Here is a 17,962-nt window from a genome sequence, read left to right on the forward strand (position 1 = left end):
ATTACTAAATTAAATGTATGAAAGTATCTTTTTAAGTTTGAAATAAAATTTCTCTCATATTTGGCAGTAAATAACTTTTTAACCTTAAAGTCGCAGAATAGTTAATCCAGTTTCTAAGCTGGGCTTTCATGAAAACCTGTTGTCTTTCATGGAGATATCCACTTGACTTGAGGGGCCATAATCAAAAGAGAAGCCCAAAGAATTGGGCTTGATACTTCTACTGCTTTACACGCTGGACATTTGCTGATTTGAAATCTGCAGCTGAGACCCTGGTAAGGGTAAGTGAAACACCAATTTGGTAATCTCTCCAGGCTGGAAAGACAACTTGAGTTCAGGGATCATTAAGGATGAAGAGTACTGATAAACACTCTAGGCTTTTAGTTGGGACCGTAAGAGTAAACTGAAAAAGACAGACTTTACAAAGGCTGAAGCCTGGCTTTGAATGAACTCAGCACTTGATTAAATTCTGTTAATCTGTCCCTACTTCAGCTAACTGCAAGAAGGAAAATTATATTTTTTCTGGAGGAAGATAACATAATCAGAGGTTCAACTTATAAATAAAATTTTTCATATACAATTTCTCTGTTGAACAATCTAGTTATACAAAGTATAAGAATTTTCATAAAGCAAGGGAAAAACCAAACCCACAGAAGATCCAGATGTTGGAAATATTATACATGGATATTAAAGTATCTTTGAGTAATTTGTTCAAAAAATTATAGGAGAAGATGGAGAATTCAGAGAACTGGGAGGTATAAAAAGAACCAAATAGAAATTGTAGAACTGAAAATTCAATAATTGAAATTAAGAACTGAAAAGATGGTATACAGTTAACAGCAGACTCAATATAGCAGAAAGGAGAATTAGTGAACTGGACAATAGGTGGGAAAAATATCCATGCACACTAAGAAATATCTGTGGAAAAATATCCATGTATATCCATGCTACAACACAGTATACAAAGGATAGAAAATACACAGAGGAGTATGAGAGATGGGCATAGTAAAGGGGTCTAGCAGAGATATAATTGGAATCTTAGAATGAGAGGAGATATATAATAAAGCAGAAGCTGTATTTGAAAAGATAATTTCCAAAAGTTTTCCAAAACTGGTAAAAGAGCTCAAGTGAATTATTTTAACGTTGGAAAAAAAACTATGAATGCAATTTCATATTGAAACAGAGGAAAATGATATGATAATTTTAATAGTTGTTTTAAAAAAGACCTTTCATAAAATAATTTAAGACAGAGTCATGACTTTAAAAATATCTTGGTGGGCTTCCCTGGTGGGCGCAGTGGTTAAGAATCCGCCTGCTGGGCTTCCCTGGTGGCACAGCGGTTGAGAGTCCGCCTGCCGATGCAGGGGACACAGGTTCGTGCCCCGGTCCGGGAAGATCCCACATGCCGCAGAGGTTAGGCCCGTGAGCCATGGCTGCTGAGCCTGCACATCCGGAGCCTATGCTCCTCAACGGGAGAGGCCACAACAATGAGAGGCCCGCGTACCACCAAAAAAAAAAGAATCCGCATGCCAATGCAGAGGACACAGGTTCAAGCCCTGGTCTGGGAAGATCCCACATGCCGTGGAGCAACTAAGTACATGCACCACAACTACTGAGCCTGCACTCTAGAACCCACGAGCTACACTACTGAGCACGTGTACCACAACTACTGAAGCCCGTGCGCCTAGAGCCCGTGCTCCACAACAAGAGAAGCCACTGCAATGAGAAGCCCGTGCACCGCAACAGAGTAGCCCCCTCTTACCACAACTAGAGAAGCCCGCACTCAGCAGCAGAGACCCAGCGCAGCCATAAATAAATAAATAAATAAATTTATTAAAAAGAAGAATCTTGGCAAACGAAGAATAGAAAGGAACTTTCTTATTCTGATTAAGGATATATAGAAAACAAAACAAAAAACCTAATTCAAACATTAGACTTAATGGTGAAATAACACTTTCCCATTCTCACCACTTCTATTCCACATTTTATTGTAGGTCCTAGCCAGTGCCGTAAGTCAAGAAAAATATAAAGATTAGAAGAAACAAATAAAACTAACATCATAGGTGACACAGTAACACACATATAGAAATTTAAACATTTTATAGATAAAATATTAAAATTTATAGATAATTTAGCAGGGGTGCTATTCAAAAAGTCAAGACAAAAATAAGTTTCTTTTTTGTAAAGAAGAAACATTTAAAACATTAAAATTTTAAGTAGCATAATTAACAATAATATAAGAAATATAATACCTAGGAGTAAATTTAATTGCACATGTGAGAGACATCTATGCAGAAAGCTATAAAATATTATTGAGAGAAAATGAAGAAGACACAAATAAATGGAGGGATATATGATGTTCATTGATTGGAAGACTCAGTATTACATAAATGTGACAGTTCTCCCTAGTTTGTAGTATAGATTCAATGAGTCCAGTTCAAAATTCTAGCAGATTTCTGTGTGAGGGGCTAGAACTTGATGATCAGATTCTCAAACTTTTATGGAACGAGCCAATCATAAACAAGACAACCTTGGAGAAGAGCAAAGTTGGGAGGACTTAATACTAACAGATATAAAAAAAAACTTGTTATAAAGTAATTAAGGCTGGTATTAGGACAAGGGTAGACAAACTAGAGGAAAAGAGATTAAGGAATCTAGAAACAGATTCACAGTCAATTTATGACAAAGGTAGTACTGCAGAGCTGTGAGGTATGTTAACTGGATATCAATATGGGAAGGATTGAATGTTGCCCCTTGCCTTATACCATACAATAGAGTTTATATACAATTTATAGATAATGGAATATTATTTAGTCATTAAAAAGAATGACATCTTGCCATTTGTGACACATGGATGGACCTCAAGAACATTGTGTTAAGTGAAATAAGTGAGACAGCAAAGGGCAAATACTGGATGACTGTATGAGCTCTCTTACATGTGGAATCTAAAAACAAGCAAACAAAGAAATCCCAAGCTCATAAGTACAGGGGACAGGTTGTGGTTGCTGGAGAAATGGCAGAGGGGTTCAGAAGGTACAAATGAAAACTGAGAAATGAGGGGTGGACACCAAACCTTCCCAGCTGTGTCCTGATACTTGACAATGGTTCAGTACTTCAGTGAACTGTGAAAATGACTTTGAACCCTTGAATCGTTTGTATTTTTTACATGTTCCTCCCTCTGCCAGGGTAAGAGCAAAAGCAAAAATTTACTCCTTTTCTGTTGGTTTTTTTTTCCCACTAGAGGTTTTCTTTTCTTCCCGCTATTATAGTTTAAGTTTTATCCTGACAAATTCTAGGACACTAGTCAAATTCTTTTTCTTTTTTAATGAAATGTGGTTGCATTGCTTGATTGATGATAGCCCAAATGGACTCAGGCCACACCGCGCCATAGAAAGAGGATGGTATGAAGGTGGAAAGAACACCTGTGGACCTGCCAGAATTTAGTCTGTAGGTTGGCACGTAGATGGCAGGATGTGGGGAGGATGTGGATGATGATGAAGACCAGCAAGCTTTGGGGCACCGTGCCCAGTGACAGCATAACAGCTGTGCCAGGGCGACACAAGGTTGGAAGGCCTGGCAGGTGGAAGCTGCTTCATGTTGTCTGTTCGGTTGCTGCCTCTGGTCTGCGCTGCAGGTGGCCTTGGGAGTCGTCTCTCCAAAGAGCCCACAAGGAGATGCGCTGACGTGGACACACTCCAGAGGTTTGCCCAGAGGTGCTTCGAGAAGATGGACTGAGTGTTATTTTTTAAATCACTCAAGAATTCTTCCCTTTGGAATACAGAATTTAGAAATAGAGCAAAGGACGAGTGAGAAATAATATGAATATACAGCATATATCCAACGGAAGTGTTGGATACCAAAAAACCGCCCAAGAATACCCACAACTCCATTTCTACAGTCTCATGGTTGGAAAACATGATCTCCAGAGCCAGACTGCCCGAATTCCTATTTCACACCATCACCTGCTCTCTGTGATCAAGGGTCAGTGACTTACCCGCTGGCTCTCAGGTTCTCATCTCCAAGATGGGCCTCATAACAGTGATTGTGAGGATCCAATACCACGGTAATTTGCATAAAGCACTTAGAAGAGCTCCCTCCATATGTATTAACTGTTATGATGATGGTGATGTAGAGAAGACCTAAGGCTTTTGAGGTAGGCTGCAGCGGGACCCAGGGTGAGTGGCCACAGCCAAGGTGGAAGAGATCTCTGACCATCCGCTCAAAGGGGAAAAAGGTCCTCAGTGGAGAAGCCTGTTTGGACCCACATGGGGTGAGTCATTCCTCCTGCTAGAGACTTGCTGTGCCCCTGTGACAGCCATGGTTAGGCTGCTGTGTACCAGTGTCCTTGGCTCCCAGGAGACTGTAAGCCCTTTGAGGACAGTGATTATGTTTTTCCAAGTATTATTTCTCCTGCAGTGCTGAGCATGGTGTCTCATGGAGAGTTGTGCTCAGTAAAGGTTTGTCGAATTGGATCCTACTGAACGGAGGAGAGAGAGAATATTATTCGGGGCCTAACATGTGCCAGCACTTTTCTTTCAAAACAAGATTGTATTTTTACATTTTACTTTGAAATCCTCACTTCCCTTTTACAGAGGAGGTACTAGAGGCTCAAGGAACTCCACTCATTTGCCTGAGGTCATGTGGCTGGAAATGACTCTCTGAAATCCAGTGCCCTGTTCAGGCCATTCGCCTGTCCCCCAGGGCCTGGGGCACAGGCACAGAGAAAAGAGAGCAGAGCCCGGCTGGAGAACAGAGCCCAGGGCTGCTGTCCTGAGAATGTGGGTGTCAGAAGCAGGTGCGTAGGTGGAAAGGGAGGGCTGAATCTTGATCTCTGCTGAAGCAGCAATGTCGTTTCAACTACAGTTTTTGAAAAATGCCAACGTATTCCTGTGGGATTTGCTGTAATTCATTTTTGCTCTCTCTTCCACACTATTTATTTACCTAAGCCTTTGTTCTCTTTGAAACTATTTGAGCCACATGTCATTCATTGTGTTAAAACCCTGGGCCCCGTTATCCTGCTCTGGTTTTTTTTCCTCTCTCCAGCTGCTCTGCATAGCACTTAATTCTCTGACTCTGGCCTGACTCTTATCCGGCAGTAGGTCGCCTTACACTCCCACCCCCATTCTCCCAGGAATGGGGGCCAGGAAAGGAGGATCCAGCTTCAGACTCTATTTTTCTTTTCTGTCTCCTTGTTGTCTAAGCATGAGGCAAGGTTAGATCAATCAGTCTAGGTGTGGTGAAGCCCCGTGACCCTCCCCAGGGGAAATCCTAGCCCCATAGCAACTTGGCTGGTTTTGGCTCTGGGAGTGAATTCCAGGCTTTGAAGAATCTGTCAATGTTCAACTAACCCCACAAAACCTCTGGAAGTTTTTGATGGAACCGAAACTCACACCAAGGGAGGAGGCCCTGAGCGTGGCATCAGAGGCTGGGGAGAGAGAGAGAGAGCCAGGGAGCCAGCTAAGATCTTTTCCTCTGAAATTTCAGGCCTCTTCCCCGGGTTCACGTGTCCTAAAGAGTCTGTCTGAGCAAGTCCCAACTCCCCTTAGCATTTTCCTGAAGCCTCTCACTGGCCTGCTCTGTGTCTTTAAGGGGATTGTCAGGGTGTCTAGTGCCTTTTTCACCTGCAAGGAGCCTTCAGATAATTTTATGAATGAGACCATTTGTCTAGGGGCAAGACAAAATTGCTGAAGGAAACCTAGTCCTGCTGTCTCCTGGGAGAAGTTGGATACTGATATTTATTTAGCAGTTCTTCTATCTTGCCTTATGTGTAGGGTGACCAGGTATTACAACTTGCTCAGGACTTGGTTTGGTGCTTCCTGGGACACTGGGAGTACAGTACTAAAAGCAGGAGTAATGACCCTGTAAAGTAGATACCATTGCTCTCACCTCACACCTGAGAAAACTGAGGCGCACAGAGGTGAGTTAGCTTCTGGCAGGCCGCACAGCACACTTGGGGTGGACCTGGGAATCCAGTACTATAAACTGTCCAACTTCAGGCCCTGAGCTTTGTCCAACCACGTTCTTCAGGACACAAGGCTGCATCTCCATCAGACTGTGCAGCCCAGCAGCTCGCATCATCTATTTCTCTCTCCCGTGTCTTTGTTTAACTGTCTCTTTTGTCTCCAGGGCTACCTGAAATGCCTTTCCTCTGCTATCCCCTTCCCCTGCTGACTGAGGAAGCTCCTGGCTCACCTCCTTCAGGAAGCCCTTCCTGACCATCCAAACTAGGTCAGGGGTCCTGGCTCCACGCTTTCATTAGTCATATTCAGCTCTGAGTCACTGGTTGTTCCATACTATCTTTATATATATATATATATTTATTTATTTATTTATTTATTTATTTATTTATTTATGGCTGTGTTGGATCTCCTTTGCTGTGCGTGGGCTTTCTCTAGTTGCAGTGAGTGGGGGCTACTCTTCACTGAGGTATGTGGGCTTCTCATTGTGGTGGCTTCTCTTGTTGCAGAGCACGGGCTCTAGGTGTGTGGGCTCAGTAGTTGTGGCACGCAGGCTCAGTAGTTGTGGCTCACGGGCTCTAGAGCGCAGGCTCAGTAGTTGTGGCAGACAGGCTTAGTTGCTCCGCAGCATGTGGGATCTTCCAGGACCAGGGCTCGAACCTGTGTACCCTGCACTGGCAGGCAGATTCTTAACCACTGTGCCACCAGGGAAGTCCCTCCATACTGTCTTTTTCTTTTGCGGTACGCAGGCCTCTCACTGTTGTGGCCTCTCCCGTTGTGGAGCACAGACTCTGGACGTGCAGACTCAGCAGCCATGGCTCATGGGCCCAGCTGCTCCGCGGCATGTGGGATCCTCCTGGACCGGGGCACAAACCCGCGTCCCCTGAATCAGCAGGCGGACTATCAACCACTGCGCCACCAGGGAAGCCCCATACTGTCTTATAAGTGTCTGCCTGTATACCTTTCCACTCCTCCTAGACTGAGATCTTATAGAATAAAAGGAAACAACTTTCATCTTTAGAGTTCTAGCTCCTCACACAGTGCCTGGCTTATAATTGGGGGTCAATAAATAGCTGATGAATTAATTAATTTATAAAACATCGGAAGACAACTGTGTTATTTAGAGTCACAGTTTGAGATCTATGTAAGGATTTATTCCATAAATACATTTGTGGTACTTGGATCAGTTCTCTTATTTTAATTTTTTTTTATAGTGCTGCAATGAACATTGGGGTGCATGTGTCTTTTTTTAATTTTAGAAAGTAATTTTTTGTGAGTTAACTTGGCTGTTTAGATTGGATTTCAACTTGACCCTTTACCATGTCTAGTGCCTGCGAGTGAAAAATTGTCTTTTATGAGGTCACAGGTGAGAATGTCCAAGTAATCTAGAGGCCGTGTTGAGGTTAGGAAGAAAGGAGTTTCTGAAATCAAGTTTTTGCTTTGTCTTTACTGTGGATTTTGCTAGTGTTCTCTGAGTCTCAGATTTCCAAGTTACTACCTATTAGCCTACCTTTGAGATTCAATCTTTCTGGGTAGAAGGGAGGAACAGAGTAGTGAGACCCAGTTATCTGAGGGTTTATGCTTTGTTCTCTGACCCTCCCAAAGCTCTTGTATTGACGTCTGATGGGTGCAAGTCATGGATGAGTGTAGCACTTAGACAGAAATGACATTTGCCATCACCAAGTTGAATTGCAGGATGAATGGTGCTACATGTTATCATGGCTTCAGGGATATAAACAGCTTTTGGGTTATTATCAACAATGTTTAAAATGTTAGCCTGGATCATTCCTACTACCTGTTACCCCATTTTCTTTATTCCCCTGAGCCCCCCATTATACTGTCATCAGTTGTATACTCAAGGACAGAAAACAAATGTTCCAGTCAGTCTAAGTAAGCCCAAATCCCTCTGGCAAAGCACGCACCATGCTAAAAGGGAATGCCTGAACTGTCAGGCCAAGCCCTGCTCTTAACACCAAAGACAGAGTGGTCAAGTAATGACAACAATGGCACAACTATATGGAGTAAACTATGATCCAGGTACCGTTCTCCTCACCTCATCTTCACAGTAGCCCTATGAGCTACATTCTATCATCATTCCGATTTTATAGACGAAGGAACTGAGGCCCAAGAAGGTTAAGTGGCTTAAGACTTGCAGCTTGCAGACTTGAAGTCAGGCAGTCTAATTCTAGAGCCCTCTTTGTTCACCATTATGCCCTAAATAGTGCAAATATCTAGTAAAGTCTGTTCACATCTCATTTAAACCAAGACCTTCCCTATTATGTTTCCAGCTCTGTGGTGGGGTGGAGTGTAGGGGACAGGGATGGTGGCAGTGTCAAGGAGTGTAAAATTTCTTTGTAGACTTTTTACATAGGATTTTTTAAAAAGGTATACCTACTTTAGGATTTAGATTGGATGCATTCTAAATGGCATTTCTTTCAAAGCCAAGGTGATGCTTCATTAAACGCTGGGATCACAGAAATCTTTTCAGCTGTTTCACTCCCTTTCATTTGTTAGGATTGAGATGAACCCTTTGGGCTTGCTTTAGTGGATTATAACAATAAATCCTGAAAGAGATCTGAGTTCAGCTCTGCTGTTTGTGAGTACCTAGAATTCTTATAAGTGGTTGTAAAGAAAGGAGCTAGTTTCTGTAGCTCCATGAGATTTAAAGTTGGGTGGATCTGCCTGTGACACTGTCCTCCCCACTGTAACTCTGGGAGACCTTGGACAAGTTCCTTGAACAACTTTTGGTCTCATTTTCTGAATTAGTAAAACAGTGTGATAATAACTACCTCCCAAGCTTGTTATAAGAATTTAATACAACAATATTTGTAAAGTGTGAGGCACAAAGCAATCTTTCAATAATCAGAAGGACCATAGGACCTTTACTCTTTACCAGTGATTTTGACAGTTCTAAACAAGGTGTGTTGTGAGATTCCAGTAATCTTTCACTGTTAGGCATATTTAAGACATGGAGTATTTGCCCATGATTAAATCTCCTACCTTATCTAGAAAATGTCTTGTGTTTTACTAGTACATGCCTTGTGCCACACACATCCATTCCTTTGTTAAGCAACAGCAACAAAAATTGGTGAGTCTGCCCTGGCCTCCGTCGGCTCACAGTATGGTAGAACTCCTTCTCTGTGCAAACAAATATGTTACAGATACAATGATAGAATCTGTACTGTGTCAGAGGGTGGGGCATAAGGAAAGAGGCTTGGCCAGTTCTCTCTGGCTGGGGTGCCCAGGGGAATGGGGAGAGACACGGTCAGGAAAGGCTTCTGATGAAAGAGTTGGGTCTTCACCATGGAGTCCGTGTTCCCCAGGGAGATTGTTTGGGGATGGAGTGTACTGTGGAAAGAACATTCTAAGAGGAAGGAAGAACATGAGGAAATGTTCAGTGGCCTGGCCAAGCAAGGCCCATTTAGGAATAAGTAGGAAGTCTCTACACTTCTGCCAAGCACTCCTATAGGTCGCGGATTTCGTAGTCCCATTTACTGAGTACTGGTAGGTCCCACATACATCTCACTTAATCCCTACAGCAATTTTGTAAAGTAAGTGTTGTTATCCAGAATCTTCAGATATGGAAGTTGAGGTTCTAGAGATCAAGGCATTTGCCCAAGAACGTGTCAGTGGGATTCAAGCCTAAGTCCGAAGACAGTAATAGCAACAGTAATAAAAACAGCAAGGATTCCTGTAGCGCTAGGCACACTCTAACCAGTACTGTCCTATACAGCACCCACTAGCCACATGTGGCTACTGAAATTAATTAAAGTGGAAGATTCAGTTCCTCAGTTGCACTAGCCACATTTCAAGGGCTCAGTTGCCTCCTGTGTCTGGTGACTGCTCTATTGGAACATGCAGATAGAGAACATTTCCATCATCTCAGAATGTTCTCTGGACAGCATAGGTCTAAGCACTTTACATATGTTAACACATTTAATCCTTTTAACAGTCCTATGAGGAGGATACTGTTATTCAAATTGTACAGATGTGAAAACTGAGGCATGAAGGAGATAAACTTAACCAAGGGCCCATGATGAATGAGTCCAGGTTTTTAAGCACAGCAGTTCACTGCCAAACCCATATATTATTTTCTATATAAAATGAATGAATATTAGTCAAAAGAATAAACTCAGTATCTTCTTGTGTAGAGACTGGTGTTTGGTCCTTTTCAGAGAAAATGCCTTTGATGTGATTCTTACCATTCCGGGAACTTACAGTTATTGAAGCAGGCTTGGCATACATGAGGCTTTGCATACATGAGGCTCCAGAGAGCCTTCTCTCCAGGGACCCTATAAACCTCTAGGCCAGCTTAGTCAAACAACTCATTTGATGCAATTTATCAGTCAGTTCATTCCTCCAAATGGCCGATTCAAGAGCCTTAGGTAATGTTCGAAATCCTTCGTGTCCTTTCTTCCTTCAGAGAGGGTATCTGGGGTTGTTATTTTAAGAGCACCTTTTTCAAGATACCGATGCATCCAAAGCAGACCTTTTTTGTTTTTCAAACATAGGGAAAAAACCTCAGACTAGGAGACTAAAAATCCTAGTTTGAGCCCTGCTTCTGCCTCCAAGTAGCTAAATAAACTTGAGTAAGTTACTTTACCTCTCTGAAATTCAGTTTCTTCAACTGTGATCTCAAAATAAAATAACACATATTATAGGATTTTTTAAAAGCTACATGAAGGGTACAGTGTTTAAGGATGCTTTGCAAGCTATAAAGTACTTTTTATAGCTGTAAAGTATGAGATAATTATAGCACAAATGCTAGAGCTTGGGATGTTTTTCTTCTATATAACCTTTTAAAGTTTTCAAAGCAGTTGTGGCCTGATAAATTACAGGATAACCCACTCTTAATCATAACATTTGCAAAATATCTTTCTTCTTTGACATAAATAGATATTCAATAAATGTTTGGATGGAAGGATGGATGGTTGGTAGATGGGGCAGAGGGAGGGAGATAGCACATAAAGGAAAAGAAGTTTTCATTTTTTTCTTTTTTTCCTTTTTAATTTTGTGCTTTTAAAACATATTCCTTGATATGAACTGTGTTCTTGTATATGTGGAAGGGGAGGAGTCATTAAATAAAAGGTCCTGAATTGATTCATTGAATCAGTATGCTTGTTTTTCTGCTATTTGTTTTTCATTCAACAAAAAATTTACTAAGCAACTCCCATTAGCTGGTCATTGTGCAAGTTTCAGGGAGAACCCAGTTGAACATCTCACAATTTGATTTTTTTTGGTGCCTATTTCTTCAGCTGCTAATTTTGCCCTTTAAACTTTCTGAGGAATGCTGAATTCACTGACACATGAACAGTCATGTGAAGGGCCCCAGCAGTGCTGAGGACTGCGCTTATCAAAACCCCGTCTTAGGAATTGTTTCCTGATGTACACGTGAGGCACATGATCCCTCTATGGATTGTGAAATGTGTTTATGCAGAAAGGAGAAAGCTCCTCCTCCCCTTTGTTGCTTTCCCTACTTTGGACCTCTTTTCCCCGGGTCGGCCCCTCCGCACTCCATGTGGCCAAAGGAAAAATGAGATATGTCAGGGCTGGGATTCATGTGGTCTCACAGAGGCATCAGCCCTGCACCACTCTTGGATCAGATCAGTTAGGCAGAGTGTAGAGAACCTCTCTGGAGGGGAAATTGGGCAAGACCTGCCTCTCACCAGTGCTGTACCAGCCTGGCCTGAGGTTTTCTAAGTCTCCTCAGGACTTGAGAATATAGGATCTTGGGAGGGATTTTTTTTTTCCTGCCCTCCTGTTTCCAGGCAAGGAGACAGTGGACTTGGTATTTAAAAAGAATCACTGTGTATATTATGTACTGAAAATGGCTGGAAAAGAACCTCAATTTGTGATCCATTTCTCTCCTTGTGGATGTGAGGGAGCAGTTTAGACTTTCAGGTGGTTTGTGGCAGAATCAGGGTTCAGACCCAGATCTTCAAACTCTAAACCCATGGCTCTTGCTAAATGTTCCCTGGTGAACTGATACTTCCAAATATATTTCCTTTGTATAAGACAAGTGTCACTTCATAAAGTGAGGGATTCTAGAAAGAACATGGGTTTTAGGGTCAGACAGAACAAGGTCAAGGGGCCATATCCTGGCACTGGTCTTACATCTCTGTGACCTTGGGCAAGTTACTTTGCTTCTTCTGTGTATGTCGAAGGGAAAAAAATATATTTTGTAGATGTTGCAAAGATTAAATGAGACAGTATTTAAAGATTTTAATGCAGTATCCAGCCTATCCTAGCTATCTAACATGTTTTCTAAAAATGTGAGAAGAACACAACTGTCTCTTGAGAAAGAGTTCAGATGATATTGGTAATATTGATGGCGATAGTGATGGTGGTAGTAGTGACATAGCAACCATTAATTAATCATTTAATTTTAAACATTCCCTCTGTATCAGAGCTACCATGTGATATTGTTATCTTCTTCATTTTATAGCAGGTCTTTCTGTCTTCAAATTCCATTCTTTTTTCATTGTAACACACTTGTTCCCAGATTTTAAGGCTAGTAATATCAACAATGAATCTGCTAACCAGAGAAGAAACAAAGAAATATTTTCCACAAATTTATTTTTTCCCATGTTTAACCCCCTTTCAGGATTGATGTACCCTGTAAAATAAACTTTGTCCATGCTTTACATACGTGGGACCAATAAAGGCGGTCACCATCAGGGATTCCATGAACTTACCTATAACACCGTGGACGCGCAATGGCCAACCCCTTTTCTGTCAAGGATCTTGGGATCAATATATTTAAGGCCACAATATTTTGAGATATGCAGATGAGTAAACATCGTCCGCCTGGTTATTGGGTTTTTATCTTAGAGAAAAACCTGAGACCCAGCAGTTCGGAATCAGACTACGTGGGTGTGATTCCCAGCCCTGCTTCTGGTGAGCTGTGTGACCTTGGTTCAGTTACTTCTCATGTCTAAGCTTCAGTTTCCTCCTCTGTAAAATGAGGATAATAATAACACCAATCACGTTCAGTGGTTGTAAGAATTAAATGAGACAGATGCAGAGAGAGAGCATGCAAATAGAGCGCAATTAAAATTATCTCATATCTAGGGTTTCTTCCTGTTCGAAAGCCTTTGTGCCCTGGGTGGGGAAATTTATCACCCAGGACTTCCCAGAAAAATGTAAAGCACTCTAAGTACTTAGAAAAGAGGGAATTTAATACACAAAAACGGTGACCCAGTTATGAAGGAGCCGTGAAGGGCTATATTCCCTGTGAAGCAAGCCAGGGGTCAGCAGAATGGAAGCTATTACGACCCCTAGCTGGAGTAACATAGGAGGAGGTTGTGTGACCAGAGACGAGGGGCGGTGAGCACAGGCCAAGTGGGAGCATTGGTGGCCCTGTCAACAGAGCTGAAATCATGGAGGAGACGCAGCCACCTGACCCGGGGGAAGCGGGGGAGATGCACTCTGGCTCTCCAGTGCCTTCAGCCCTCAGACCTGGCAGGGCTGACCTGGTGTCTGGGAACCATGGGCTGCAGGGACAGCCCCACGATGCCGAGCAGAGCAGGGGACTTGGTGAAAACTTCAGGTTGCTTCCATGTCTTGGCTCTTGTAAGTAGCGCTACAATGAACATTGGGGTCCATGTATCCTTTCAGATTATGGTTTTCTCCGGGTATATGCCCAGGAGTGGGATTGCTGGGTCATATGGTAGCTCTGTGTTTAGTTTTCTAAAGAGCCTCCATGCTGTTCTCCATAGTGGTTGTAGGCCCTGCAGTTTTTCTTGTCCCATCCTGATCCCTGCATTGAAATGCTCCATCTAGGCTTCTCCCTCCCTCCCACAGGACCGTGAGCATCCCAAGGAAAAGGGACTGTCGTCTTATCCTCACAGCCTCAAGCGCTGGTACTTTCACTTTCTACTCTATGCTGGCCACTGTGGTCGGTGCTGGGGGACTAAGCACGTGGGCGAGACAGTGCCAGCTTCCTGCAGCTTTTATGATCAAAGGAGAGGCAGACGGGCTGTGGTAATTCTGTAAGTTACCAGTGTCTTGTATGCTAGCGAAGCCCAAGGGGGACTGGGAGCTGCATCTTTCCCGGAGGAACAGGGAAGCCTTCCGAGGAAGTAACATTTGAGTTACGAAGGAATTGGAGTTCACCTGGCAAAGAGGTTGGGAAATGGCATTTCAGGCAGAGGGCAGAGCAAATGCAAAGGTCTGGAGGTGGGAAGGAGCGCTGAGGATTGGAGATGGAGAGCGGAGAGGCATGGAGCCGGAGGGAGCTGTTCTCTCCCGCGTCCGGCCTCTGTGCTCTGCCCTGATGCTTCCCACCTCCTACCTGTGTCCTAGCTGGGAATGTTTGCGTGTTTTCGGCTCCCACATCACACCCAGTATATCGTTTTATGTATACAAAGTGCTCGTTGGATATTTGAATAAGTGACAGACGACTCAAGGCTCTAAATGGTCTCTCTAACTCTCCCCTCGCATTTATAACTTCACTCGCCCAGCAAATATCAAGGAACACAATCTGTGTGGAGAAGCAGCCTGAGCTTATACCATTTATGGGAAACTCTCTGCCACCTGGCATTCTTTCAACAGAAACTCACTGTCAGTCACTCTATCCTTTATGCCGAGAGTTCTGGGATGAGTAGTACTAAGAATGGTGAGCCAGAGATGCCGAGAAGATCCAGTCATCAAACGATTCTTTTGCCTTCGTTGAGACTGAAATGTGATGTGTTAAACCAGATTCCCTTCAGCCCTGCTGCTTACTAGCAGTGTGACCTTGCACGGGTCACTCCATCCATAGGTGGGCCTTCCTTCCTCCACTGATGCGTGGGGTTAATAATATCAACTTGACAGGCTTAATATAAAATGAGACTATATATATAAATATTCAGCATGGTGCCTGGTAGTTCGAGAGCAAAAATCACTGATGGCTGTTGCTTTTATTATTCGAATTACAGTTACTATTATTATTCCGGTGTTCGAGGCTGTACACTGAGGAGAGTAAAGCAAAAGCAGAACGTGTTTCCCTGCCCCCCTGGCAGAGGCCAGTTATGCTCTTTTGGTTTCTGTTTGAGACTGGCCTGCACGTGGAATGCTTTCTCAATGTTGTTTGGTATTAAAAAAAGAGTATTTTATGTTTGTTTTAGTTTTCTTTCCTTCTTTTTTTTTTTTTAAGAGGATTTTGTTTTGTTTTGGTTTCTCACAGGAGTGATTGGAGCAGATGTGAGGGGGCATGGCCTCGCCTGTGAGGGACAGCCGGTGACGTCGCGGCTGGCTATCATCTGTGGAACATCTTCTTGTCACATGGGGGTGAGTCTGCCCAGCAAGGGAGCGAGGGCGGGGCTACCACACTCCAGGGAGGACAGCCCGGCCAGGGAGGAGATCTGAGCTGTTGGCCCCTCCCCACCTCAGTTCCTTCCCTTCCTGCCCGCCCCCCCACAACCCCTGTGCTGTGTCTAGCCGAAAGCTCAGCCCTCCTTCCAACAGCCTTGCTTAGATTTGCCAGATCTTTTTCCAGGGGCCAAATTCTTAAAAAGTGTGAAAAGGGTTGAGTCTGCCTTTGACATCACCCTGGCCAGAGAGCCGAGGTGGAAGGGGTGAAATCGGATCCAGAGATGGCCAAGCCTCGCTCCCAGACGATCTGTCCCTAATGGGTAGCTGAGTCTTCTCTGCACAGGGGTGTCTATTTTCCTTGGCCGCTGAGCTCTCTCTCAATCAATATAAATCCATCTCCCTGGGAGCAGTCTGATGATGTATAGAATTAGGCTGCATATCATGACTTCAAAAGAACACTGATAAGCAGTTTTCACTTTGTTAATTTTTCTTCATGAATTAGTGGAAAGGCTTTCTCCAAGATTGCAGTTAAAATTTAGTGCCTGCCCTAAAATTTATATCTTCTTTAAATGCATGAGTCTGAAAGCATTCCATTTCGATAAGTACCCATTTCTACCATATTTTTATTTAAGAGTCGTTACTCTGTTAAACTAAGATGGACGATGGACGACTCCTTGGATTTTTCCCAGATGAGTAAAATAGAGGGGAGGGTGGGGGAGGAGGAGGAAGGCAAATGGGAGAGTAGCAGGGACATGCGTAAGGATTAGAGTGGGATCTGGGATACAGTCCAGGGCAGAATCTCTACGACGATGGAGGGACTTATGTGCCATGAGAAACTGTGTTTAGTTACCGTGGGGACCAGTGAGTCTTTTGTACCATGAAATATTTTGGTTGAGTAAATATTGATACCTTTACTTATCCAGTGATCCTCTGCTCTTGTGTCCAGGGCTGTGCTAAATCCTGGGGATGTAGGGATGACATAGGGCCTCCCATTGGTGAGATAGATGACGACAGGTATTACGGTACAAGGCCTCACAGTATAGATTCAGACTGAACTCGAGATACTGAGCATCTAGTATGTGCTAGGCATGGTGGCAGGGGTTCTCACACATTTCATAAAGATGATGGGACCGCCCGACTGGTTTCCAGTCCCAGTTCCTCCACTTCCTAAGGATGGGCCCTCAGGCAAGGCACTTAACCCCTCTGGGCCCCAGATTCCTCATCTGTGAGATGTGGAGAGTTGTAGTACATGTCTCATAGTATTGTGAGGATGGATCGAGGTGACATTGCCAGGGTTAGCTCTCCATCACTTGCACTGGTGTTGCTGGGCAGAAAGGACACAGTGGCTGCCTGGGGAGGGTCCAAGATTAGGGACAACATCCTAAAGGGACAGTAGTGCTGGACTTCTTGCACCCCCTCCAAAAAAAATTTCCTTCTGTTTGTTTCCGTGGACGAACTCTTAGATGGAACTTCTTAAAGTTTAAAAGCCCTGGCCTCTTTCTTCCCCTCAGCAGCCCTATTGTAAGGCTTGGCTGTCACTGAAGGGAGAGATCAACGGAGGCCTAAGGCCGCCTTGAGCCGGAGGTGCCCACCAGGGCAGTCAGCCCTTATCTCCCCCGACATGAGTCTACACTTGCTAGCTTGTCTTCACTGAACACTGTTTTAAACCTTTTTAAATCACCTCCCATTTTCACAGGGACACATCTGATCTGGTTTCTCCTGTAAAGCCTACATTTCAGGCATTTTTACCCCACTCAGTTCGGATTTATGAGCAAAAGCAAATCCATATGAATGTGAGTCTGTGACATCCCCATGTCTCAGTTTCCTGGTCTCTTAATGAAAATGATGCTGGCTTGTTGTACAGCATCCATTTTAGAAATTAAGCAACTAAGGCCTAGAAAAGGCCAATAATTTTCCCAAGGTCACCAAGCTATTCAGCTGGAGCTGAAAACTCAGGTCCAGCTCTGTCTGCGTCCCAAGTGCATCCCCCTCAGTGCCTTACTGTGTTGTGCATGATTATGATGTGTCCGTACAGGAATGGAGAGAGCGTGGGCTTCAGAGTCAGACGGGTGTAGGTTTGGACATCTGCTTATGTACTCTTTGGGCCTGTGACCTAAGGTGAGCTACTTAAGTTCTCTGAGCCTCAGATTCTTCATCCGTCACACTGAGGGTGAGGATGCTAGTCTCACAGGGTTTCTGGGTAGCATAAGTTATGTACATACATCCGTAGTACATAGTAGACACTCAGAAATTGTGGGGATTCTTATTACACTTTCCTAGTGATATAAAAGGCTCACATGAAGCAACTGTTGGGCTTTAATGAGTTTGATGGGCAGCTGCAGTTGGTTGCAATGAATGAAGGCCATAAAATGCCAGTTTATTATGGTTGTGTTGTGCTGAAAATAAAGTCCCCACTCCCACCCCGCTTTGTACTTGGGAGTGGGAAGGGACCTTCTGGGCCAAGGGGATTAATCATCAGCTTTAATGTTATGTGGTGAGGGCGAGACTGTGGTCATGCTGGCGTCGGAAAATGCCTTTGATCTGGCTCAGGTGCTGGACACCCAGCAAGCCAACAACAGTAACACCTCTGTGAGATCTAGGAGAGGTGCAGGTCTGAGGAAATGCTCCCAGGGAAACTTAAGGACCCTCTTTGTTGTGGTTCTGGCAAATAAAACCACCAACTGTCAGGAAAAATTCACCGAACAGAACACAGG

The 17,962-nt window shown here is 43.7% G+C and overlaps 1 protein-coding gene across 16 annotated transcripts in view; it reads left to right on the forward strand.

Moving 5' to 3' along the window:
* The window catches only part of FGGY (FGGY carbohydrate kinase domain containing), a 425,082-nt gene that overhangs the window by 225,028 nt on the left and 182,092 nt on the right, over positions 1-17,962 (forward strand). For 14 of the 16 annotated variants that reach the window (XR_004348564.1, XR_004348561.1, XR_004348565.1 and 11 more), the window contains one exon: positions 15,121-15,224. Coding sequence is in view for 11 of the 16 variants with exons in the window: in XM_032623526.1 (XP_032479417.1) it covers positions 15,121-15,224 (104 nt within the window). In the remaining 5 variants the exon portion in view is untranslated. Of the gene's footprint in view, positions 1-4,641; positions 4,793-13,430; positions 13,946-15,120; positions 15,225-17,962 lie in introns of those variants that run through there. The other 2 variants (XM_032623615.1, XM_032623622.1) reach the window with 2 other exon arrangements.

This window comes from Phocoena sinus, chromosome 1, assembly GCF_008692025.1.
Source record: "Phocoena sinus isolate mPhoSin1 chromosome 1, mPhoSin1.pri, whole genome shotgun sequence".
Lineage (NCBI taxonomy): Eukaryota > Metazoa > Chordata > Mammalia > Artiodactyla > Phocoenidae > Phocoena > Phocoena sinus.